General features: G+C 45.0%; 1 protein-coding gene across 2 annotated transcripts in view; it reads right to left on the bottom strand.

Annotated features, from left to right (window-relative positions):
• The window catches only part of CUNH6orf132 (chromosome unknown C6orf132 homolog), a 41,880-nt gene that overhangs the window by 7,855 nt on the left and 9,420 nt on the right, over positions 1 to 24,605 (bottom strand). For both annotated transcript variants that reach the window (XM_073667099.1, XM_073667100.1), the window contains exons 2-3: positions 3,279 to 3,382; positions 914 to 986 (exon numbers count right to left, since the gene is read on the bottom strand). In XM_073667099.1, the coding sequence (XP_073523200.1) occupies positions 914 to 986; positions 3,279 to 3,382 (177 nt within the window). The remainder of the gene's footprint in view (positions 1 to 913; positions 987 to 3,278; positions 3,383 to 24,605) is intronic.

The following is a 24,605-nucleotide window of genomic DNA, read 5'->3' as shown; positions in this document are numbered from 1 at the left end:
AGTTAAATTTGAATATAAAAAGCCAGAAATACCTTTATCCATTCCACAGTTACTAAAAAAAAAAAATCAGCATTTAAATTAATATGCAAATGAGGCTGGAAATCTGAAGTCTGTCACTCCAACACTTTTCGCCTCCCAGCGCCGCTTCCTCCTGCTTGACAGACAGCCTTTATGGTGTGTGACTTCAGGCAAAGGAACAGTCAGTGAGGCAAGAAAAGGAGGCGCAGGGGGTTGAATAGAGCTGGCGTGACAGAGGCTTCAGATCTAAATAGTTATTCTAACTAGTTGTTCACATGGGTTTGCTGGACTTGCCTTTGAAAGAGCTACATGGTATTTAAATAATTTGGTGTGCTTAAATCCTGCTGACAGGTTCTCTTTAACAGCATTCAGAGATATGCTTTATAGCAGCCATGTGGACCAGAGGAACCTGAAGTTTGGAGATGACTCACTGACTTATTGAAGAGTTCTATACATACTCTGACCTCTGAAAGGGTCCGGAATTATCATAAAAGGTTACATTTCATTATAATTATATTATTAAATCAAGATGAATGGATACAGGAGATTTAAAAAAAAAAGAAAAAAAAATATTGGCAATAGCACCAATCTAGGCAGTTAAGACAGGCCCAGAGCTAAGTAATATAGCATCACTCCTGCCACTGATCTCACAGGGGCACTGATAGCACCCACAAGATCAAACTGACCAGAGTATGGCGCAGAGAAGAAATTAGTACCACGTTGCAACCTTCCACCACCCCATAATGATGGTCAGGAAACAGTTAAATTCAATATTCATTGTTAAATTGTACATTTAAATGCCACATCCTTTTGTACACAGTCACGAAGTATTCTACAATATGCTTAGGAGTTACGGGGGGGGGGGGGGGGGGGCGGATGGAAACACCACACTTACCTGTGGAGACATTATCGGTAAAGCCTTGAGGAACTGAGGGAGTAGGTACAGCTAGTCCCTGTGTGTCTGTGTTCTGAAATAAATACAATAAAATAAATAATTCACAAAAATGTAGAATGTAATTCAAGCTATAAAACAGTAAGCCTGAGGATAGAACTTTAATATCAGTCGGGCCCTGGACGTTGGCTGCCCTCAGCACAGGTCCGGGGCCCGCTCTCTGAAGTGAATCATTCTCCCTGGCATGAGCAGTCGCATGGATTACAGCGAGGGACACTTAGGGCAGGTTAGCATAAGGATTTTTTTATTTTCTTATTTTTACAGTTGGACACTGCGGGAGCAGACTACGACTCATCACTGTCCCATGCTGGTGCTGATCGCAGCGCCAGCAGGGAACAATGATTGGGGCAGAGTTCAGCACCTGGCGCTTGGGAACAGCGCTATCTTTACCGCTGATTTCCAGGCATCGGTACGTGTGCTCCTTATGTGGCATACGGTTGTTACACATGTGCCACATGGACACTAATATCTCTGGTACTGTTTTTTGTGTTAAAGATCCCTAAACTAGCAGTTTATAGTAGGCATTGATTGCCTTATACAGAACAACAACATTAGTTGTCAGTATGTGTGGGGAATGGGGGTGGGGATGTTGGAAATAGAGTCCTCAACAAAACATTGACAGTAAAAGTGGCATTCCAGCTAAAATCGTTTTTTTTTTTTTTTTTTTTTTTTTAAATCTAGTACAGCATAGACTGGAATAATGTAGAGGCTCTTGTGTTAGTAAACCAAAAAACGGCAAATAACATGCAGCGTCCTTTTTAAATATTTCATTTCCATTGTTACATGAAAAGTTGGAAAGATTTCTTTGAATAGATCTGGATAGTCACCACAGTGAGCAAAAAGTCCACAGACCTTGGAGTAGACAATCCACGCGCTCAGAAGCGCTGAAGTTACGAAGACAGAAGCAGAGAGCATAGATTAGAATACTGTAGAGGCTCTTGTGTATACCGGTTTTAGCTTATGTGCCATGACTGAATTGTCTGCATCATAATCCCTTCTTCCCATATAATATGGTTTCCTTAATGCAGACTACATTTTCCATAAGTCGGCTCATTATAATGCTCATGCGCCTATCTAATTGTTGCGATTGATGGATTAGTGACAGCTGCTGTTCCCTGATATATGCAACAGCCTCCATTTTTACGGGTTATTTGCAGTTTTTCGGTTTACAGTCTCAGTTTATCATATGTGATATAAACAGCTTCTTTGTAGACTGAACGGCTACCTGAATCATTAACGTTCCATGAGACCACTTAGCGGGATAGGATCTGTTCAATTGGGGACCATTTCCAGCACACCATATGGGACCCTTTGCAGACAGCCTTAAAATGTCTGCACCACCAGACAAAGCAATGCAGGGAGCATACAAGGATCCATTAATATAATGCCATTACAATGTTTTAGCCATTACAGATGCCCAAACTGCATTTGAAGTAGGTGGGAGGGGGGTTGTGGTAAACCAGCAGACGAATATATGCTTCCATGTTTTAAGATTGGATATATATGCCAGTCTTAATGATGGTTGTACTGGAGTAAGATATGCCAACTCATTAAGCAGCGTGTGCCTCTTAATAAATGTGACAAATCTCCCAGCTGGAACGTGCAACTGCAAAAAAAAAAATTTACTTTATACAGGTAGTGTAGTACATGTTGGCTGTATTTTAGGCCATCTTTGTGGTGTAAATGTTCATGTTTTCAGCCGTGCTCAGCTATAACTCCTTATGGCTAGGCTCTACCCTCTTTTCAAAGTTGTTGGGGTAGTACTGGTACCGATGTAAAAACGCCAAAAGTTGCAAAATGTTTCTACAACATGCACATAATTTTTGCAACATTTCAAAGAGTCTTACAACAGAACTCTGCAGTGAACTGTGAGGAATCAGGGCCATAGTCTTTTAGGTCCAACAAAGTAGATCGGTAAATTTTCTTGGCAAAGTGTGCATTTTCTAAGCTTTTGTCAAAACAAAAGCCATGGAGAGAGTGGATGAAAGCTATGAAATAGCAACATTTATTGAAATAATAATTATAAGACACACCTGGGTCCCAAACTATTAGACATTTATGATGTATCCTGTGCATATGACAAGTGTCAAGGATAGGAAAACCCTATTAAAAGTAAGATGTGAGCATTCAAAATGTCGCTCTCATCACTTCCAAGCCTGGCAGTGATCTCTATTTGAGGGAGTGTGACACTTTTCAGCCTATGGTCAACTTACCTGCATTTCCAGTGGTCAAAAAGGTGGTCTTTTTTATTTTGAGGAATGGCAAGTAGAGAAAAAAAAAAAAAAAAACACTGTAGAAAGATACTTACACTAGTAGAAAAATTAAGCGTAGGTCTAACTCGGGGACCAGGGCGTGATTTCAAAGTTGCAGTGCCAGAGTCATCCAGGAATGCAAATGAATTGTGTATTTCATCTAGAAGACATGGAAAAATAAATAATTTAGGTGTTTTGGGTTTTTTTTGCATACGGTCATTCAAAAAATATAAATATATGTAAAACTACTTCAGACATGTTTATTATTTTTGGGGTTTTTTCTTTCCCTTATTCTCTCGGGGTCCATAAATTAATTTAAAAGTGTTTGTCCACTGTAAAAATTGTTTTCATATGTGCTTATTAGTAACATACAACTTAATATATTTCATATCTCAAAAGGTGCCCTGATCTTCCGCTAGAAGCTCCAGCTGGTATTTAGGTTTACGATGGATGGATGGATTTACACCCATGATGCACATCCTCTCCTCCTGGAATGGCGATATACCAGCAAGAAGCTGTATATAAATAGGAGGCCTCCAATCATTGCTTTGAAACGGGGAACAGTACAGTCCTTTTATTCTATGCAGTCAGCCAGCCCCTGCTATACAGGTGCTTATCATAAAATTAGAATATCAAAAAGTTTAAATTTATTTCAGTTCTTCAATACAAAAAGTGAAAGTCATTATACAGAGTCATTACAGACAGAGTGATCTATTTCAAGTGATAATTTCTTCCACAAATAGAAAATAAGAAAAAACAGGCAGCACTCCAAAAATGCTTGAGAAAGGCAGAGAAATCTGTCGAAATGTTGCTGTTAATGGATCAGTAAAGCCACTTTTTTTTTTTCATAAAATACATATATTTTTTTCTTTTCTCCTGCAAAACATACCGCTTTTGAGAATCAAGTCATGTTGACTTGTACGGTGATGTATAGAGTGTTTCCAAGACAGAAGACACTAGAAAAATTGTCAGGTCACTTCTATTAGCCACTTGGTGCCTTTTGAAGCCTGAAGTAGTTCAAAGATGCTGTAAAGCCAGAACACATGAACAGCTAGTAGTTTTTATGTAGAAAAGCACATGTTCATTATTTTGAGTGTTTTCTGAGCGCTTTTCCAGGTGGGTTTCAGGGCGCACTCACCTAAAAGACATCTGAACATACCCTTATGTTGCTCAGTGCATTCATGGCGATGTTTTATAACAAGCCGCCTCCCTCACGTTTAATGGTCCGCACACGCTTGTGACGCGCCCCTGGGCCTGTGTCGCGCTGCGTTGCGCACGCGGGAGCTTACCCGGAGCCGGATCTGTTTAGGGTTGTAGTCTCGTGGCGGTGACCCGGTCCGTGCCCAGGGAGTCAAACTGGACGGCAGTCTGTTAGCGGTAGAAAATGGTTGATGACTACGCCACCCGTTGAATGCAGCCAGGGGGCTGCTGCTGCAGGGCAGACCGCTGAGGCCGGTGGAAGGATGGTGCAGCGTGATAGTATAACCCCCAACGGGAGGGGTATGGCCTCAGGGCAGCCGACGTGGATGATGGGGGTAGCAGGAACCACTCAGAGACGGTATGGTAGCGTTCAGGGTCTTTACTGGTAACAACGATAGACCCTCCCGGAGTACTTGCTAGCGAACGGGGCCTGGTCAGTCCTTGAGCAGATGGGATCTCCCCTGGCCAGGCGTAGTTGTAGGCCTCCCAAGCTGACTGTACTCTTCTGGCTACCTTGCTAGAAGCTGATGTAAGTAGCCCACGTCCCTGAGTGTACCGTGTGGTGCTCACCCGTATGGCCGGTGACTCGGGGCCTTCTAATGGCTTCCGCTCCACGATGGCGGTGCTGGTCCCACGCGTGTGACCGGGCCTTCGGGCTTCTGGGCCAGGGGACCTGAAATCCCCTGCCTGACGGATTCTGCTGCTGGGTAGAAGTTAGTCCCCACAGCCTCGGACTCCGGGTCCGGTAAAGAATCTTCTTAGTCAGGGCGAGCTCTTTAGCTGCCAGCCCCTGACTCCTTGTGACTCTGCTGCTTCCTATGCTGCTCTTGTCTCTACTCTTCCTGGACTCCCTACCCTGCCTCAGCCCCGGGTTTATACAGGGGAAGTTCTTCCCCTCCCAAGGCTGGGCAGGAGGTGTGGCATGCACAGGATCCCTGACCAAAGGACCTCCCACCTGCTCTCAGACGTAATATCTCTATCACTGTGACAACCAGACCCCTGGGGTGTCACACTCCCCCCTAGTGAAATTTAGTACTCCGGGACTAAACACTTTTTAGAAAAATATAACAAGGTATATCAAAGAACAATAAAATACAATAAGGAAACACAATAAGATGGTCACGGATGTCCGCAACCGGGTGCAGTCTTTGAAGAAAAGCAAAGGTGTCCATTTCACCAACACAGGGAGACGTAACCAGGTAGGGGTCTGTCCTACCCCGAGTCCTTAACAGTCTCTAGTCCATCCTGGGTTACGCTCCAACTATATACAAAGGATTCCCGGTAAATCCACCGAAGACTCCTAAAAACAACTAGAAACACAAAATTACACACAAGCAACAATAAACAGGTAAACATTGTAAAACAACTTAAACATTTAGATCCTCCAACGTGCGGGTAACTGGCCTCTAGTGGCCCTAGTGGACCTACGGAGCTGACTGTCTGGCCCTGAACTACAGGGTGTAGGAGCTGTCAAGGGTAAACTGGGCAGCTGTCTACCGGCTCTTTGTCTCACTAGGGGTACGGCAGGCTCACTATAAGCAGAGGGTGGATTCTCCTGTTCCGCTTGGGTGGAGTCTTCTGCCTCCTGGACCGGCTGCTCTTCCAGCTCTACCCGTTGCTCCGTAGGTTCTTGGGATGATGGTTGGAGGAAGGTGAGTACGGGTACCACAACTGCACCATTGACTTGAGTCCAAGACCGAGGGAAGTCCCCGAGCACGGTACTAACCATATCTTCCCTTTCTTCCACGGGTCGATGGTCTTCCTGTTCCTCCTCAGGGTTCCTCAGTTGTTCGGGGCACTTCTTCAGGTGGTCCCGGGATACAATGGCTGTGGTTTCCCCTCCGTCTTTACTGATGGTACAGACCTTCGGGTTCTCGTGGCTTGAGGGCAGTACGGTGTACGGGTCCTTCTCCCACTGGTCGTCCAACTTGTGGAGCCGTCTCTTCCTCTTCAAGACCTGCTCTCCGGGTACCAGGGGAACAGCGGGAGCATACTGGTTGTAAGTCTTCTCTTGTCTTTCCCTAGCCTGACAGAGACTTCGCTCCACGCTCTCCTGTACTTTCCGGTACTGCTGCTGCCTCTCTGTGTCCCAGTCCGTTTCTGGTGAAGTGTCCTCGGGCGTCAGGACTCCCATTTCCAGGTCAACAGGTAACTTACCAGGTCTTGCCCTCATTAGGTAAGCCGGGGTACAGTTGGTGGAACCTACCGGGATGTGGTTGTATAGGTCCACCAGATCGGGCAACTTCTCAGGCCACAGACTGCGTTCTTCCAGGGGCAACGTTTTTAGAAGATCCATTACCACCTGGTTCATTTTCTCACAAAGTCCATTAGTTTGCGGATGGTAGGGTGTCGTCCTTATCTTCCGGCAGCCATACAGATTGCAGAATTCCTGGAAGACCTCCGCTTCAAAGGCAGGTCCCTGGTCCGTCAGCACTTGGTCCGGGTACCCGTGTGGACGGCAAAAGTGCTGCTGGAAGGCTCTAGCTGCTGTTCGAGCCGTTAAGTCCTTGACGGGGACGACAACCAGAAACCGGGAGTAATGATCCACGATGGTTAACGCGTAGACGTAGCCACTTCTGCTGGGGGTCAGTTTTACATGATCCAAGGCTACCAGTTCCAACGGTTGCCGGGTGACGATGGACTGCAGGGGAGTCTTCTGGCTGGCCCGGTCCTTCCTTCTCAGATTGCACGGGCCACAGTCTCTGCACCACTTCTCGATGGTTCCCCTCATGCCTACCCAGTGGAACCGCTCGCGCAGCAGGAACTCCAGCTTTTTCCACCCGAAGTGTCCAGCTCCGTCATGGTATGCCTCCATCACCATGGCTGCGTCTCTTCGTGGCACCACTACTTGCCAGAGTAGTTCATGCGTCCTGGAGTTAACCATTCTGCGGCACAACTTCCCCTTGTAAAGGAACAGTCGACTCTTCTCTGCCCATAGTTGTTTGGCTTCCTCTGGAGCGTCTGATTCCAGGCTAGCCTCCGGGCGAGTCAGCATCTCCTTCACCAGTCGGACGGCAGGGTCGCTGTCTTGCGTTTCCGCCCAGTTGTAGTGAGGTAAGGGGTTCAACGTAGCAGCCTGCTTACTCCTTACCCGGTGGGAATACTGGATAGTCCCATGACGGTGGAACGCAGGGAGTTCAACTTCTTCCAGTCCCTCCGGATCTTCTCCTCCGTCCGGCAGGTTGGGCATCCTGGACAGGGCGTCCGCGTTGGTATTGGAGCGCCCTGCCCGGTATTTAATTGTGAACTCGTAGTTGGACAGACGGGCCATCCACCTCTGCTCCAGGGCACCGAGTCTTGCCGTGTCCAGGTGTGTCAGCGGGTTGTTATCCGTGTATACGGTGAACCGGGAAGAAGCGAGGTAATGCCTAAAGCGCTCGGTGACTGCCCATACCACGGCCAGGAACTCTAGCTTAAATGAGCTGTAATTTTCGGGGTTCCTTTCGGTGGGTCGCAGTTTTCGGCTGGCATAGGAGATTACTCGTTCTCTCCCCTGCTGAATCTGGGACAGTACGGCTCCTAGCCCGATGTTACTGGCGTCGGTGTAGAGGATGAAGGGCTGGCTATAGTCCGGGTACGCCAAGATTTCATCCCCCGTGAGGGCCATCTTCAGCTGGCGGAAGGACTCTTCTTCTAGCTTTTCCCATTTGAAGGGCGGCTTCTGGTTCTTGGCCTTCCGGGACTGGCCTATCAGGAGGTCCTGCATAGGTGCTGCCTTTTTGGTGAAACCGGGAATAAACCTTCGGTAGTAGCCTACCAACCCTAGGAACTGCCGCACTTCTTTTACGCTGGAGGGGCTTGGCCATCCCTTAATTGCGGTGATCTTATCGGGGTCAGGAGCCACTCCGTCAGCGCTCACCACGTGTCCCAGGTATTGCACCTTTGGTTTCAGGAGGTGACACTTGGAGGGTTTCACCTTTAGGCCGTAACTCGCCAGAGCTTCGAACACCTCCGCCAGGTGTTTCAGGTGGTCCTCATAAGTTTTGGAGTATACGATGACATCGTCCAGGTACAACAGGACCGTCTCGAAGTTTCTGTGGCCCAGACAGCACTCCATTAATCGTTGGAAGGTTCCTGGGGCGTTGCAGAGTCCGAACGGCATGCAGGTGAACTCGCTAAGTCCCATCGGGGTGGTGAATGCGGTCTTCTCCCGGTCCGCCTCTGCTACAGGAACCTGCCAGTACCCGCTAGTGAGATCCAAGGTAGAGAAGAAGTTAGCAGATCTTAAAGCAGCCAATGACTCCTCTATCCTTGGTAAGGGGTACGCATCCTTGTGTGTGATACGGTTGATTTTCCGGTAATCTACACACATCCTCATGGTGTTGTCTTTCTTTTTGACTAAAACTAGTGGGGCTGCCCAGGGGCTACAGCTATCCCGGATTACCCCAGCCTCCTTCATGTCTCTAAGCATCCCCTTGGCGTGTTGGTAATGTGCAGGGGGTACGGGTCGATACCTCTCTTTTATGGGAGGATGATCTCCCGTGGGGATGCGGTGTTCTACCCCCTTGACTCGCCCGAAGTCTAACGGGTGTTTACTAAACACTCTCTCATACTCTTGAACCACCCGATAGACTCCTTGTTTCTGGTGTGAGGGAGTGGAGTCAGTACCCAGATGTAGTTGCTGACACCAGTCCTCCATGTCTTTCTTAGAGCCGTTACCTTCCTCCGGGTGAGATGGAGGCAAGGGTTCCACAGATTGTATAGAATTTTGATTAGTGGTATATAATTTGGCTAGCGTGGCATACCGGGGCAGGTACACTTCCCTCTCCCCGATATTTATTATGCGAACGGGCACCCTCCCATGGCGTACATTGACCACCCCCCGTGCTGTCAAAATGGTGGGCCTACTGTCTGAGTAAACTGGTTCTACCATTGCCTGGTAATCTCTACCTCTCAGACCAATAGCTGCCCGGCACCAAATCATCATTTCACTTTTTGGGGGCATGGCAATAGGAAAAGGGTCACACATTCTTACGCTACCAATCTCACCGCCGGAGAGTTCCACTTGTTGCCGTTGCATCAGTGCCCGGATCTCTTTCTGGAGCACCCGCTGCTCGCCGGAGCTGGCATTCTTGGCAACCTGCTGTAAAAGGAAAATCACCTCTGCAAGACAATTTTCAATTACATTAGTTCCTAGAGTTATTTTTGGGTGACTCTCATGTTTGTCAATATCTACAATGATCAGTCCCTGTGCGGCCAGTTCGACTCTACCAATTTTGATGGTCACCTCTTTAAATCCGATCTGTGGCACGGGCTGACCATTGCTGGCGATGATACTCAAGTCGTCGTCAGGGTAGCGGGTAATATCCGAGTCATTCCAGTACTGCTTGAAGAGCACGTACGGGATGGTGGTGACCTGTGACCCGGTGTCCAGTAGGGCACTCATGGGAATGCCATCCAGTACCACAGGCAAGACTGGACGTCCTCCCACATATCTGTCGCGCCAGTTCGATGGGCCTGGTGATCTTTTTCCTGGGGGTTGGCCCTCTACCCCAGGTTGTGCCCGTTTAAAGAACAGTACCTTTCCATATGTCCGGGTTGATTGCAGCGGCGGCAGATGGGTCGTCCGTCCTCGCTGTATCGGTCACTGGGTCTTCCTCTGGCCGGTGGGGTCCTCCTTGGTCGACGCCACGGGATGTCCTCCGGTCCGGATGCCAGCTGGATCTTCCCTGGAGTGGAAACCTGTAAAGACTGCACAGTTCGGGTTAGCGCAGCAACGCTTTTAGCTAGCTCTTGGACCTGATGGTGTAGGTCTGGAGCCGGGTCATTGTCCAAAGCCTGCGCATCAGCTCCCACAGGCCCTGCTGACAAGGGCGCCGCCTCCTGGTAGTAAGTGGTAGTGGGGCGTCTGTGGGTCACAACGCCACCTGGTGCCGGTTCTCGGAGCACCCGGATGGCTCTGTCCTTGAACTGTGCAAATTCTAGATGAGGGTCCTGTAAGGCCATTGCCCGCAACTGGGTGCGGTGGGCATTGCAATATAAACCCTCTATAAATTGTTCGGTCAACAGCCTGTCCTCGTTTCCCACTCCATTAGGGTCGGTCTGCTTAATGGCCCTCAGGGCCTCTTGTAGGTTGAGTGCATAGTCCCTTATACTCTCATGCGCTCGCTGCTTGCACCCGTAGAATCTAAGTTTAATCTCGGCTGAGGTGCGGGTATCAAAGGTGTCCTTCAGCCGGGTTAGTATCCCTGCGACAGTCTTCCTCCCAGGTGGCCAGGATTTTACTTCCCTTTTGGCTGCCCCAGTTAGTTGGGCCACCAGGATGCTCACTTTTTGCTCTTCTGTGAGGGGGTACACCTGGAAGAGGCTATCCAGCTTTTCTCTAAAGTCATGCAGGGTATGTGACTCCCCTGAGTACTGGGGTAGCCAAGCTGCTCCCGGGATATAGGGCATGGTGAAGGGCATAACTGCAACAGCGGTAGCGCTGGCGGGGGTTGAGGCAGTGGAGCTCTCCTCCGTATCCGACATCTTCCTCCCCCCTAGTGGACCGTGGCCTACCTTGCGATGATCCTGTTCCGTAGGCCGCGGCTCCGCAGTGGATCGTCAGGGTTGAGGACCTTCCGTCGCGCTCCTGTGACGTCGGCGTCTGCTGGGCTCCTTCCAGGACCTTACGCAACGTCCGGACGTGAGGCGGGGCTTCAGTTCTCGCGCGCTTTCGGAGTCCACGCCCCTCTTCTTCCCGCGCGGCGTCCTCAAGATGGCGTCCAATGGCGGGAAAACTCCACGGATGGCGGGAAGAAGGCTGAAGATGGCGGGAAACTTCACCGATGGCGGGAAGAAGGCTGAAGATGGCGCCGGATGGCGGGAATCTTCACCGATGGTAAGTTTGAACAGTCTTTGCTTTTCAGGCACGCAGTACCCGGTGGTTGCGGGCACGTGATCCTGCCGACTACGCCAAAGTTGACGCGCCCCTGGGCCTGTGTCGCGCTGCGTTGCGCACGCGGGAGCTTACCCGGAGCCGGATCTGTTTAGGGTTGTAGTCTCGTGGCGGTGACCCGGTCCGTGCCCAGGGAGTCAAACTGGACGGCAGTCTGTTAGCGGTAGAAAATGGTTGATGACTACGCCACCCGTTGAATGCAGCCAGGGGGCTGCTGCTGCAGGGCAGACCGCTGAGGCCGGTGGAAGGATGGTGCAGCGTGATAGTATAACCCCCAACGGGAGGGGTATGGCCTCAGGGCAGCCGACGTGGATGATGGGGGTAGCAGGAACCACTCAGAGACGGTATGGTAGCGTTCAGGGTCTTTACTGGTAACAACGATAGACCCTCCCGGAGTACTTGCTAGCGAACGGGGCCTGGTCAGTCCTTGAGCAGATGGGATCTCCCCTGGCCAGGCGTAGTTGTAGGCCTCCCAAGCTGACTGTACTCTTCTGGCTACCTTGCTAGAAGCTGATGTAAGTAGCCCACGTCCCTGAGTGTACCGTGTGGTGCTCACCCGTATGGCCGGTGACTCGGGGCCTTCTAATGGCTTCCGCTCCACGATGGCGGTGCTGGTCCCACGCGTGTGACCGGGCCTTCGGGCTTCTGGGCCAGGGGACCTGAAATACCCTGCCTGACGGATTCTGCTGCTGGGTAGAAGTTAGTCCCCACAGCCTCGGACTCCGGGTCCGGTAAAGAATCTTCTTAGTCAGGGCGAGCTCTTTAGCTGCCAGCCCCTGACTCCTTGTGACTCTGCTGCTTCCTATGCTGCTCTTGTCTCTACTCTTCCTGGACTCCCTACCCTGCCTCAGCCCCGGGTTTATACAGGGGAAGTTCTTCCCCTCCCAAGGCTGGGCAGGAGGTGTGGCATGCACAGGATCCCTGACCAAAGGACCTCCCACCTGCTCTCAGACGTAATATCTCTATCACTGTGACAACCAGACCCCTGGGGTGTCACACTTGCTTGGAGCTAGCACGGTTTGCATAAAAATCTCAGGCAAGCCATCACTTTTCCATTAGCAGTGAGGGAAGTGGGGGAAGCATGCAAAACCCAGTGTATAAACAAGTGCACTGCACATCTTGCCACAACAAAGTTGCACCAAGCACCCACATTAGCATCTTTGGTAAAACTTTAGTTTTTATAAAATGGAGTCAGCAGATAAAACAAAGTGATGTTTCCAGATGTGAAAACACTGCAGTTTGGTTTTTTTTTTGACAGGTGTCTGCACCAAAGTATGCAAATACAATCTCCTTTGATTGTTCTGATTTTCCTGTTTTTTTTTCTCCCCTTTAAGTTTCTGCGCCACATCATCTTCCCTAGAGCTGTTAAAAGCAGCAACTTTTCTGCCTCAAAGAAAAGAAAAAAGGCAACATTTGTGGTACATCGGATTATCGGAACATGGTTATAAGTGCCTTTTTGCTTAGAAATTTTTTTAACAAGTGTAACAATTGTTTTGACCTACAAGAACACTTAACAGGTGATGCTTTAATGTTCTTTTATTTTTTCTATAGCTTTAACAAAACAAAATACGTTTGCAGTACATACCCTACAAAATATATTTTCTTACGTGCAAGGAAAATGTTCCTTGCACCTGATAAGGATCACAGAGTCAGCACTCATTGGTAACTTTGAGACTAAGAGCATCCTATGGTCTGATAGAAGGAATGCAGTGTATGCACATTCCAGGCTGTCACACCCTGGAGTCCAAGCGTCAAACTGGACCTTCTTTGAATGGAGAAGCCAACAAAGATTGCAATCATTGACCATTTTTATTTTAATCAGCTAGCCATCTGATACATCGCATCGAGCAGTGGGCTTTCTGTCACGATGGATGGAAAGACTGAACCTCCATGGTCAGTGCTGCAAATACCAATCAATTCATACTATAAAATTTTCCCAAAGATGATTTCTGCAACTAACAAATTATCGTCCATTTTTCTTAGAAATGACAGTTCTTGGATACATTCAGCGAACTACTTTTTGTGGAAAACTATTTTAAAACAGTAGAGCAAACAACCAATCTCTAAAATGGGTCATGAAAAAGAAATAATATCTTTATGTATATAGCGCCAACATATTCCGCAGCGCTTTACAAGCACATAATACATATTTAATTTGATTTAGCCCCTTATCGCCACAGACAGTTTGTGTTTTTTTGGGGGGGCTGCAATTTTTTCCTCTCTCTACTTTTGAAAACATGAATCTTAAAATATTGTGATTTGTTCCCCAAATTGACAATTTTTGAAAACATCATTTTGGTGAACATATAACTTTTAATTGAAGGGGTTTAACCTAATCTCAGCACTGCCCTCACCCCCTCCAGTCCCCTTCCCACCCCAATCTTTGCTAACAGGCTGCAGCAATGAAATAGCAACTATAGCACACAATTGTGGCAGTCAAACACCAGGCTCATCAGTCTTGCGCCATCTATATTGGCATGACTGCTGTCAGAGACCAGTGGCAGTGACAAAGGCATCACTGGGAACAGTAGTGGTCGATTAAAGCCAATTTTGTTTTTCGTACCTCTTCAAGCCATTGAGATTGAAAAAAAACAAAAAAAACTTTTCCTTTATTTCCTCAGGAAAGCTAGTTTCATGATTATGGTTTGGTTCTTGTTTTTTTTTTTTATTGAGGATATGGTCAAAATGTTCTAGTATTTTTCTGGGTTGACCGACCTTCACTCTGAAGGCAGGCGATTCCACAAATGAACTCTTGATGAAGCATACCTGTCCATTGGAAGCCTTTCTAGACTACTACCTGATTAAAGCTTCTTGAAATAATGCCAATGATGTGCAAAGTGGTCAGATTCCCTTTAAACCTTAGATTTCATAATTTATCCTCCTTTTACTCTGTCAGTAGCATCAACCAACCTAAGCCGTCTATATGGGCATGTAGGTCATAGGAAGCTGAATATACCTGTGATCTGATGCCTTATTCCAGAGAAATCCACGTTTAATAAATGAGCTGCTCAGGACTATGGGATGGATACTGATCTCCTGGAGAATCTGCCTTCAGCGTCCATTTTATATGAAATGAGCTTTACCAGTGTGAGATGTAATGTCTGTTGTCCTGATCTCACTGCAGAGCTGTGGGTGACAATAAGGCCACGTTCACACATTCAGTATTTGGTCAGTATTTTACATCAGTATTTGTAAGCCAAAAACAGGAGAGGAACAGTATAATAAAAACAGGTACAGCACTTCTGCATTTTTCATCCACTCCTGGTTTTGGGTTACAAATACACAGGTAAAATACTGAACGTGTGAACATAGCCTAACATTTTCTGCAGGTGTCCTCTCAGTGCTTCAGCTTCTCACAAGCAGCCAGGGTCGTAATGTTGCCGCAATATAAAAAACGTGAGAGCTGCAGCTCCTAAAGTGTTTGCAAGGAGACAAAGTTCAGTTCTACTGTAATGTTTTAGTTATGGGTCACAAATAACTTACCAAAGTAAGCTGAGGGAGGGGAGCAGATTCTTAGGGAGATACAGTATGTGTCTGGCCCATAGATATGAAAGAAAATTTGCCTGCACAGTTTTGTAATGTAGAGAAAAATATATGACTAATGGTGCTGGAACACAGATTACATTGATACCTTTGGTTAAGAAATCAGCTTTGTGGTTCTTCTTTAATTACCATTTCAAGTTTTGTGCCAATTAGATTTTGGTGGACTGTAAATGGAGTCTTCTCCCTGTCTGCGATTCCCTGACACTCTCCCTTTCACATGCCTCATGCCTTTGAAACCTCAGCAGTGCACGATCATTCAAACTGAGGAGGCAGGTCATTCATAGACCGGAGGCAGGAGGAGAATCACGGAAAGGGAGGAGAAAACCCTGTGCACGGTCCAGCCCCTGTGCACCAAAGTCAAATTAGCAGAAAACTTCATATGGTGATTAAAGAACAAAGCAGATTTCTTCACCAAAGGTACCAATGTAATCAGTAATACAGTGCCATTACAGCTACTTCTTTACATTAAAAAGAACCTGTCAGCACAATTTTTGTAAACAGCTCATTTACATATGAGAATAGTGTGTATTTCTCTGGAATAAGACATGTTACATATAACAAGGTATTTTATTCAGCTTCCCATAACCTAGATACCAATATACAGTAGCTTGCGAAATTATTCACTCCTTTGGCATTTTTGTGTTTCGCTACCTCACAACCTGGAATTTCAATTTTTTTTTATTTATTTTTTTTGAGGGTTTACAACTGTGAACATTTGGTTTTATTTTTATTGTGAAGCAAACAAATATAAAAAAAAATTGAGAGCTTAAGTGCGCATAACTATTCAGCCAATTAAAGTCAGTACTTTGGAGAGCCTCCTTTTGCTGCATTTACAGCTGCAAGTCGCTTTGGATAAGTCTGAGCTTTCCACTAGGATTTGTTCCCATTCCTCAAGACAAAACTGCTCCAGCTCCTTCAAGTCAGTTTCTGTCAGGGATATAGGATCCCAAATATCACAGACCACCCGCTGTGGTCTTTTGAGCGAATTGCTCTCTGCTGCCCCCTATCGTCTGGACAATTAAACGATTGGTCAACTATCAACCGGATGAGACTGCAGGCTGCTCTCACTAATTAGTTATTGGAAAGCTAACAGTGAGTGTATGGGATACACACCTCCGGATTCCAAAGCTTGGAATGTGTGTATATCCCCCTGTACAATCACTGCTAACTCCAAGACAACCCCCACACTACTTATTGCCACCAATCTGTTTTTTAAAAAAACAGGCCAATTGGACGCCTGCTTTCTGGTAGCGCATATGGCTTTCGGGCAAGGCATGATTACAGAACAAAAGAAACTATTAAATTTTATATTTAATCCAAAGGGAGGCAGTGTTTATGAAAAAAAAATATATACAAAAGATTTTAGAGTGAACAAAACAATACAGCATATACAGTCACAGAAAATAAAAGGGATTAACATAAGAACTTACTACACCAATTGCAGAGATGATTCAGTTTAGCCGAAAGAGAGCACTTGGATTAGCAGTTACGTGAACGTGGTCCCTGCATACACAAAAAATGAATCTCTCAACATGAACCCAGATCATAATTTGGCTTGATCTTTTATCAGCTCCCTGAGCACCGCCCACACAGGCTGGGTTGTGAGCTGGTCTCAGCCCTTCATGATTTTATTAAATCCCCAACTTATGAGAACTCCTTTCCGGTTGGTCTTAAAAGTTGGAGATTGATGCCATATTTTCCACTGAGATTCTTTCTCCTTAGAGATCAAACATGACCCAGCTGCCGTCTGTTATCTTTACACAGTTGAATTACGCCTCATCGGCAGGGCTCACAGATGTGAAAAAATACTGATGTTTTTTCCCCAATTAGCCCTGCCACTAAAAATAGGTCTCATCACAATTGGATTTATAGAAATTATCCTATTCTATATTTCTTTTCGGTGCCTCAGCGTACAACCAACCACTTCTCTCACAGAGACAAAAGGACTCCAGTATAGATGTCCTGCGGACAAAAAGGTCTCTTCCACTTTGGTGTTTAGGAGTCAACACAAATCTATATGGCTGTCCAAATTCCAACTCTCTGAAAGGACTTCTCCTGCCTCAATTACCTGTCAATTTTATGGCTCTTTGTCTATGCACAATATACATACTCATGGTCCTTGTCCTACAAGAAGCGCTCTCTTGCACGTCAATTAGGGTTGGCACATCTCTCTTTGTACACTGCCATTTTACATAATGGCAGCTTTTAGATTGCTAGCTCCTGCTTCCTTACTATAAATGTGATAAGGGAGGAGGAAGAGGAATTTGGTATCAGGAGCTCTGTTACTGGGACTGTCAGCCATCTTTGCCCCTGCAATTGCAGGTGGTGTAGAGATGTTAATATCTTCTACAACACATTTCTATGACAGTTTCCTCTTGAACAGTAATCTTCAAGTCTGACAACAGATTCTCAATTGAATCAAGGGCTGGGCTTTGACTAGGTCACTCAAAAACATTTACACATTTCCCCTTAGACCACTAGAGAGTCGCTTTAGCAGTATGCTTTAAGTCTTTGTCTTGTTGGAAGGTGAAACTCCATCCCAGTCTTAAATTACTGACAGAAAAAAAAAAGTTTTGCTCAAGAATATCCTTGTATTTCACACCATCCATCTTCCCTTTGACTCAGACCATTTTCCCTGTACCTGTTGCCAAAAAAACATCCCCACAGTATGAAGCTGCCACCATGTTTCACTGAGTGGATGGTGTTCTTGGGGTGATGAGCAGTGTTGGTTGAGCGCCAGACATAGCGTTTACTTTGGTGGCCAAAAATTTCAATTTTGGTCTCATCTGACCACCGCACCTTCCTCCATTAATTTAGGGACTCTCCCACATGTCTTTTGGCAAACTCAAAATGAGCCTTACAATTTGTGTTTGTAAGTAAAGGCTTTTTTCTGCCCACTCTTCCATAAAGGCCACCATTGTGAAGTGCACAGCTTATTGTGTTCATATGGATAGATACTCCAGTCTCTGTTTGGGAACTCTGCAGCAACTTCAGGGTCACCTCACCTCTGATTAATGTCCTTTTTGCCTGGGCTGAGAGTTTTGGTAGTCGGCCCTCTCTTGGCAGGTTTGTTGTAGTATCATGTTCTTTCCATTTAATGATAATGGATTCAATGGTGCTCCGGGGGATCATAAGAGATTGGGGTTTTTTTTTTTTGTTTGTTTGTTTTTTGTTTTTTAATAACCAAACCCTGACTTGTACTTCTCACCAACTTTGTCCCTGACTTGTCTGGAGATCTCATTGTTCTTCATGGTGTTTGGTTAGTGGTGTTGCAGCCCCTGCGGCCTTTCAGAAAAGGTGTGAATATACTGACAGACCATGTGACATTCAGATTGCACACAAATGGACTTCCTTTCACTAAGCATGTGACCTATGAAGGTAATTGTTTGCACCAAAAAATTTTAGGGGTTCTCATATCAATAGGGGTGAATACATATGCAGATGACAATTTTTAGTTATTTTATCCCATAAATTTAAATTTTTACCTATATTTTTCTTACTTCACTAACTTAGACTATTTAGTGCTGATGCATCACACACAAATCGGATTATATAAAAACACCACACATTGTAGTGTAACAAAATAGGTAAAAAAAAGCCAAGGAGGGGTGAAAACTTTCGCAAGACACCTTAGGTGTGTAGATCCTACTGACATTCGCTTTAACACATTCTTGTTTCTTTTACATGTTTCTTTTCACCTTGTTTCCACATGTTCTTTGTTGTTTTTCTGCCTTCAGTCTGAAAATGCAAGGTGAACATCCTAATAAGAACAAGAAGATCCACTACATGAATAGGTGTGTCCAAACGGTTGACAGGTACTGTATGCTTATTTTTGACATAAGCAATTTGTTTTTGTTTGTATATTTTATTAACCCTTTTCTGGCATACGACGTATTAGGTCCTATGTGAGGTCAATGTGTAAAGAGTGGGTTCAGGAACATAGCTTGCACTGTACTCTGCAGCTTCAGTCAAGATCTGCCTGTGTACAACAGCAACTAAAGCTAGCTCCGATCCCTACTATTTAACCATTAAATGTTGACAAGCTGTCATTTGAGCCAAGGGCCTGCCATCTTAGCCCTGTGACTGTTTTTCAAAAGTGAACGTCATTTTCTCTATATACTCTAGTATTGCGGTATAGAGAACAAGTGATCAAACGTAGCTTCAAGTCCCCTAAGACCAAAAAAAAAAAAAAAAAACACCACACAATAGTAACTTAGAAGATAAAGCTACCAGGTTTTTTTTTTACTGCACAGTGAAACACCACCAAAACAAAGCTCAAAAAGAGAAGTAGAATTGTGTGTTTATTTTTTTTTTATTTATTTAACCACCCTGGTAACTCTCTCCCTTTTTCAAATAAATTGTGGTAAAAACAGAATAGTGTCACGCAAAACTTAGCAAGATAGTCTCCCTCCATTCGATGTGGGATCAGCTGTCATGTGCCCTTAACGGCTGCAGGTGGAAGCGCAGGTCGCCGATGGGTTGGAATGACAACTGGGGGTCTGCAGGAGATCCCTGTGGCCCGGCTGAGTGTAGCACAGGTGATCAGATGATCGCAGCTTCTAGTCTCCCATTGAGAGTATTGAAGCAAGTGAAAAAAAAAAATTAAGTTATAATATAATATATAAAAAGATCAAAAATCACTCCTTTTCGCCCCATTCAAAATAAAAATAAAAAAAATGAAAAAAAAACACATTTGGTATCGCTGTGTTCAGAATCACCCGATCTATCCATCTATTAATAGATAAGTGAAGGATTAATCAGAATCTGTAAACAGCGTAACGAAAAAAAAAAATTAAAATCAAAACTCTAGAATTAAGGTTTTTTTTGGTTGCTGCAACATTGCAATAAAATGCAACAATGGGCGATCAAAACATCCCATCTATCCCAAACTGGCATCAATATAGACAAATATTAGCTTGGTGTGCAAAAAACAAGCCCTCACCCAGCCCTAGATCCCAAAAGATGGAGATGCTGTGGGTCTTGGGAAATGGAGCAATTTTTTTAACTTTTTTTTTTTTTTTTTTTTTTTAAAACAAACTTTGGATTTTTTTCACCACTTAAATAAAAAAAACGATACATATTTGGCATCTACAAACTCACAATGACCTGGAGAATCATAATAGCAGGTCAGTATTACCATGTTTACTAAATGCTATTTAAAAAACACACAGTCCTCAATGTGTGAATGCAGCCCATGCATTTTTTGGTTGAACACCCTTTTTCCTTTTGGTGCAAGAAGCAGGATAGATTTAATCAGGATGCGTAAATTCATCTTATCCAGGAAATAGACAAAACGAATACAATAAGATCCTCACCCAGAAATTGAACTGGGAGCAAAGAGGCAAGGCTTCAACCCCATCACATATCAACCGATACTACATGTAATAGACTTCAGGAAAGTGGTACATAGAATGGAATAGTATAGGTTTCTAAGAGGTTAACAGTCATCTACAGCTTGCACGTTTCATGCAAACAAGCTTCAGACATCTTGTTATGCATGCGAGAAATTAACCAACAGAGAATTTATGATAAAAGGTGTGGCCGCTACAGAGGATTCACTCGTTTTCAGGTTTCATATAAAATGCCTGTCGCCAACGCCTCAAAAGAATGCCTCATAATGGGTGTATATAGGAACACCTACAGTGCTGAATCTGCCATTAGGCATTTCAGAACAATGCATTGAATGAAGCATTGCTTATAGACAGTCAGGCCATGGAAGTGTTACAGTCTCCCTGTGTTCAAAGCAAAAAGAACAGAAAACCATATGCAAACTAAAAAAATAAAATAAAAAAAACACCTGGTTCACAGCTCATTGCTTCTTCTAGGAAAGAATGTCTGTACATACATACCAAGACTGATGGCACATAGCTCTATTTTTTTTTTTTTTTGCAGCAGAGGAAATAAACAACTCTTCATGAAATCAGATTCATATTACAGTGCAGCAAGGCACTATGTAATAAGATGGCAGACCCAAGGCCGGACATACTATTGGTTTAACCGATGCAGTCACCAGGTGTCCAAGAGATCAGGGGCCGACTTCTGATGGAATTGTGCATTGTGATGATCTATTGGACTGAAAAGGGCCCATATATTGTTCTAACACAGGGACTCTTTTCAGTCGGTGTCCGGTTATAGGCAAACCTATAATAAATGTGCAAAGCAGCCGTGTGCTTGACACTTTAGGGTGTCTCCTTTGGGGACAGTTTTTTTTACTTTAAGAAATGTATTTAGGGTTAAATAGAATTTTTTTTATTTTTATTATATTTTTTTTTTTGCAACTGGGTTTCATTAAAAAATGTTGAATTCTTTGCTTTCTATATAGCATCTGTTGCATGGTCTTTTGCTGGCTGCAGAAGGAGTTATCAGAGATCAGTTAGTCAGCCTGTTATGGTGGTCTGGCAGGGAATTTGAAACTCATGACTTTTTCAAGCTTCAGCAGATTCAGGGCCACAGCAAAGATAAATGTGCACCAAAATTAAGTGCCCGAAAAGCAATAGATACAGAATTTTTAATGAAAACCATGATGCAAAAATATTTAGACCCAAATCTATGCATTTAAAAAGGGGCTGTACCCTTCATTAAAAGTTAATCCGCAACTGCAGGCCATAATGAAGAAACAAACCGCACTTTACTCATCTCCCTTGGGTGTCTCGGCGAGTCTCGATGCTAATCCCATTGTCTGGCATTGGCTACGGCACTGAAGTGGGGTCATCGGTGCTGCAGTCGGTGCGCTCAATGGCTCACTGAAGTTTCCCCAAAGCTGAACCACCACATAGATTAGTCTGCTTTTTGATAGGAGGACTTTAAGAGTACAGCAAGTTGATTTTACAAGGAACCCATCACCAAGTGTTTACTTTCCTGGAATAAGATTTGTCACATAAAGGAAAGCCACGTCTGGTAATGAATTAGCCAGTCCATTTTGTCAGTGTTGGTCGAGACTGGTGAAAATGGCAAATGTCACTTAAAAGGAAATCTGTCGCCCCCTGGCACTTATCTGACCTCTAATATGGGCATACAGGTGATAGATTCATATTTCTATACCTACTTGTATGGCCCACATTAGCGGTCTGGTTGCTTTGAAATTGCTTTTCATTTAAATTTGTTTTCTGATGTCACAGTGCCCTGTGATGTGCAGTCTCGTCTTCCTAATCCTGCGCACATCACCTTTAATGCAAGGCGCACTTTCTGCTCCCGGATATGTTGTTTTCAGCAGCGATCTTGTGCGCAGGTACCGGGAAGTCACTGTGCCGTGCAGGGGAGGGGACATTGTAATTCACAAGGTAGGCAGGGATTTCTTCCCCTCCCCCAAGGCATCAGAAACGGATTGAATAAAAAGCTATTTCACAGCAACCTGACCTCTAATATGGGACATACAGGTACAGTGGTGGCCAAAAGTATTGGCACCCCTGCAATTCTGTCAGATAATACTCAGTTTCTTCCTGAAAATGATTGCAATCACAAATTCTTTGGTATTATTATCTTCAATGAAAAAAACACAAAAAGAATTGTCCTAAAGCCAAATTGGATACAATTCCATACCAAACCTAAAAAAAGGGGGTGGACAAAAGTATTGGCGATGTTTGAAAAATCATGTGATGCTTCTCTAATTCGTGTAATTAACAGCACCTGTAACTTACCTGTGGCACCTAACAGGTGTTGGCAATAACTAAATCACACTTGCAGCCAGTTAACATGGATTAAAGTTGACTCAACCTCTGTCATGTGTCCTTGTGTGTACCACATTGAGCATGGAGAAAAGAAAGAAGACCAAAGAACTGTGAGGATTTGAGAAACCAAATTGTGAGGAAGCATGAGCAATCTCAAGGCTACAAGTCCATCTCCAAAGACCTGAATGTTCCTGTGTCTTCCGTGCACAGTGTCATCAAGAAGTTTAAAGCCCATGGCACTGTGGCTAACCTCCCTAGATGTGGACGGAAAAGAAAAATTGACCAGAGATTTCAACGCAAGATTGTGCGGATGGTGGATAAAGAACCTCGACTAACATCCAAACAAGTTCAAGCTGCCCTGCAGTCCGAGGGTGCAACAGTGTCAACCAGTACTATCCGTCAGCGTCTGAATGAAAAGGGACTGTATGGTAGGATACCCAGGAAGACCCCACTTCTTACCCCGAGACATAAAAAAGCCAGGCTGGAGTTTGCCAAAACTTACCTGAGAAAGCCTAAAACATTTTGGAAGAATGTTCTCTGGTCAGATGAGACAAAAGTAGAGCTTTTTGGGAAAAAAAAGCATCAACATAGAGTGTACAGGAAAAAAAAAAGAGGCATTCAAAGAAAAGAACACGGTCCCTACAGTCAAACATGGCGGAGGTTCCCTGATGTTTTGGGGTTGCTTTGCTGCCTCTGGCACTGGACTGCTTGACCGTGTGCATGGCATTATGAAGTCTGAAGACTACCAACAAATTTTGCAGCATAATGTAGGGCCCAGTGTGAGAAAGCTGGGTCTCACTCAGAGGTCATGGGTCTTCCAGCAGGACAATGACCCGGAAGCGGTTGTTCGCAGTTATTTTGGCTAAAGGTTGTGCAAGCAAGTATTAGGCTGAGGGTGCCAATACTTTTGTCTGGCCCATTTTTGGAGTTGTGTGTGAAATGATCAATGATTTGATTTTTGCTTCATTCTCTTTTGTGTTTTTCCTTGCAAGCAAATTAAATGAAGATAATACCAAAGAATTTGAGATTGCAATCATTTTCAGGAAGAAACTGAGGATTATCTGACAGAATTGCAGGGGTGCCAATACTTTTGGCCACCACTGTATGTATAGATTTACATTTCTATCACCTGTATGCCCATATTAGAGGTCAGATAGCTCCCAGGGGTAGACAGATTCCCTTTAATTTGAGGCTTTTCAAAGTATTTTATGTGTTTTGATGTAAACAGCCCCTTTGTTATTACTTCCCAGATTATAGTCCTTGGAGTATGTGCAGACAATCAGGAGCCGCGTGTTTATGCATAGTCAAAACGCAGCGGCCCAATGTTCTAGAAATCCCTTGTCCACTATGCATCTCTGTGCACCTGTGGAAACTGACGAATCAATGAGGAAAGTCTGCATGTGAAATAGTGTGATAGATATAGATATATATTTATTTATCACACACACACACACACACACTATCTACCTATAACGGTTGAAGCCACGCGGCTGCAGGCGGCTCCGGGTCGTGTGCACATATAAGACTGGTATCACAAGTCCAAGTTTGAGTGTGAGTACAGACCGGCCACGCGAACTCTACAGCCTCAAAAGGAATATAGGAGGCAGTGGTTGTTGAGTTCTGGCTAGGAAACCTGCGGCCAGTCTGTACTCGGACAGTGAACCACGGATGTGTGAAACTAGTTTAAGGATGCGTTTACATGCAGTGGTTTTAAAATGCTGCAGCCACCTTGTGCCACTGCGGTCTCTTCTGTTTCCTTGCACAATAACAATCTTAGCTGCTTCGCCTTATGTCTCTGTAAGAAATAGTGATTGTGCAGGAGAATAATGGAAAGTCTGCAGCAACACAGGGCTGCGTAGATTTAAAACCACAGCAAGACCCCTGTATGTGAATGCAAAATTGAAATTCTAGCAACCCCCTTTTAGGCTATGTGCCCACGATGCAGAAATGAAGCAGAAAATTTCTGCATCTCCCTGGCAGAAAAAAACGCATGCAGATTGTGCATGCGTTTTTTCCTGCGGAATACATGCGGATTCATATGCGTTTCCGCATGCAGATTGACAAGCGCTTTCCAGGCGATAGCATCACTTGGAAAG

This window comes from Phyllobates terribilis, unplaced genomic scaffold (genome assembly GCF_046119375.1).
Source record: "Phyllobates terribilis strain yellow unplaced genomic scaffold, ASM4611937v1 Scaffold_2__4_contigs__length_985480577, whole genome shotgun sequence".
NCBI classification, from domain to species: domain Eukaryota; kingdom Metazoa; phylum Chordata; class Amphibia; order Anura; family Dendrobatidae; genus Phyllobates; species Phyllobates terribilis.
This window is presented reverse-complemented; position numbering and strand designations above follow the sequence as displayed.